The following is a 1,039-nucleotide window of genomic DNA, read 5'->3' as shown; positions in this document are numbered from 1 at the left end:
TGCCTCTGTTATGAAAACTCCTGAGAGAAATGTTGGGTAACCGCTGTCTCCGGGCCTTTATACAACTCCACATGGGCAGATAAGTGACGGAGGCTCGTCTAGACATCCTCAAGAAGTGTTGTTGATTTACAAAGTTGTTCAGGCGACATGGCAAAGAGCAGGCAGAGCGCAGAAACAGCGGCCGCTGCAAAGAAACCGAAGCAGGTGCTGAAGAGCCGCGCAGCAAAACCGCGAGCGAAGAAGAAAGATGCGGGTAGGAAGTGTGAGAACACAACAAATCTGTCCGGAGATGTGATGATAATACATCTAAAATCTCCTTCTCTGTGTCTCAACGGATGTCCAGTCAAGTCCCAGTTATTCCTGCAGCACGTTTAGAACCACAGCCACTGAGCCAAAGTGGTTTCCTGCAGAGACATGAGAGTAACGTTATGATTGAAGCTGACAAGTGTAAATATGGAGGTTTAAGCCCAGTGGTTTTATTTATGGCGTGAATTTACCTGATTAAAATCAATATTAAGAATAGAAATCCCACAAAAAATGATGTAGTAGTAATGTAGTAATGCAACACAATGCCTCCATTGTGTGCAAGGTAAGGAGGACTTTGAACTTTATATTTCCCATTCATCTGTAATCTACACCGTCAAACTCCTTATCTTAGTCTACATTCTATGATTATAGTACTTTTTTTTTTTTTAAACACACCTTGTTTATGTCTTTAAACTGCTGCAACACTGCAAGGAATGAAAAGAATACTTTCTGTCCATAAAGATGCAATTTTATGTCACTATGAAAAATATAAAAGTTAAGGCCGTACTGTATTAATGAACTTCATTATTTAATATTTATGTTAAATTTGGACTGTAAAAGGCTTTATGTTTTCCTTTTCTTATTTTTATTTAATATGCCATTTTATTTTGGGATTTTTTTTTCTAGTATGTATTTTCAAAATAGTGTTTATTTCATTTTTTTTCTGCTGCAACACATCTATCTATCTATCTATCTATCTATCTATCTATCTATCTATCTATCTATCTATCTA

The 1,039-nt window shown here is 37.0% G+C and overlaps 1 protein-coding gene across 1 annotated transcript in view; it reads left to right on the top strand.

Annotated features, from left to right (window-relative positions):
- Nucleotides 1-1,039, top strand: part of xpc (xeroderma pigmentosum, complementation group C) — a 22,294-nt gene continuing 21,255 nt past the window's right edge. The window contains exon 1 of the mRNA XM_008297709.1: nucleotides 1-253. Within this exon, the coding sequence (XP_008295931.1) occupies nucleotides 148-253 (106 nt within the window). The 5' untranslated portion in view covers nucleotides 1-147. The remainder of the gene's footprint in view (nucleotides 254-1,039) is intronic.

Source organism: Stegastes partitus, unplaced genomic scaffold (assembly GCF_000690725.1).
Source record: "Stegastes partitus isolate 25-593 unplaced genomic scaffold, Stegastes_partitus-1.0.2 Scaffold1240, whole genome shotgun sequence".
In the NCBI taxonomy this organism is placed as follows: Eukaryota; Metazoa; Chordata; class Actinopteri; family Pomacentridae; genus Stegastes; species Stegastes partitus.
This window is presented reverse-complemented; position numbering and strand designations above follow the sequence as displayed.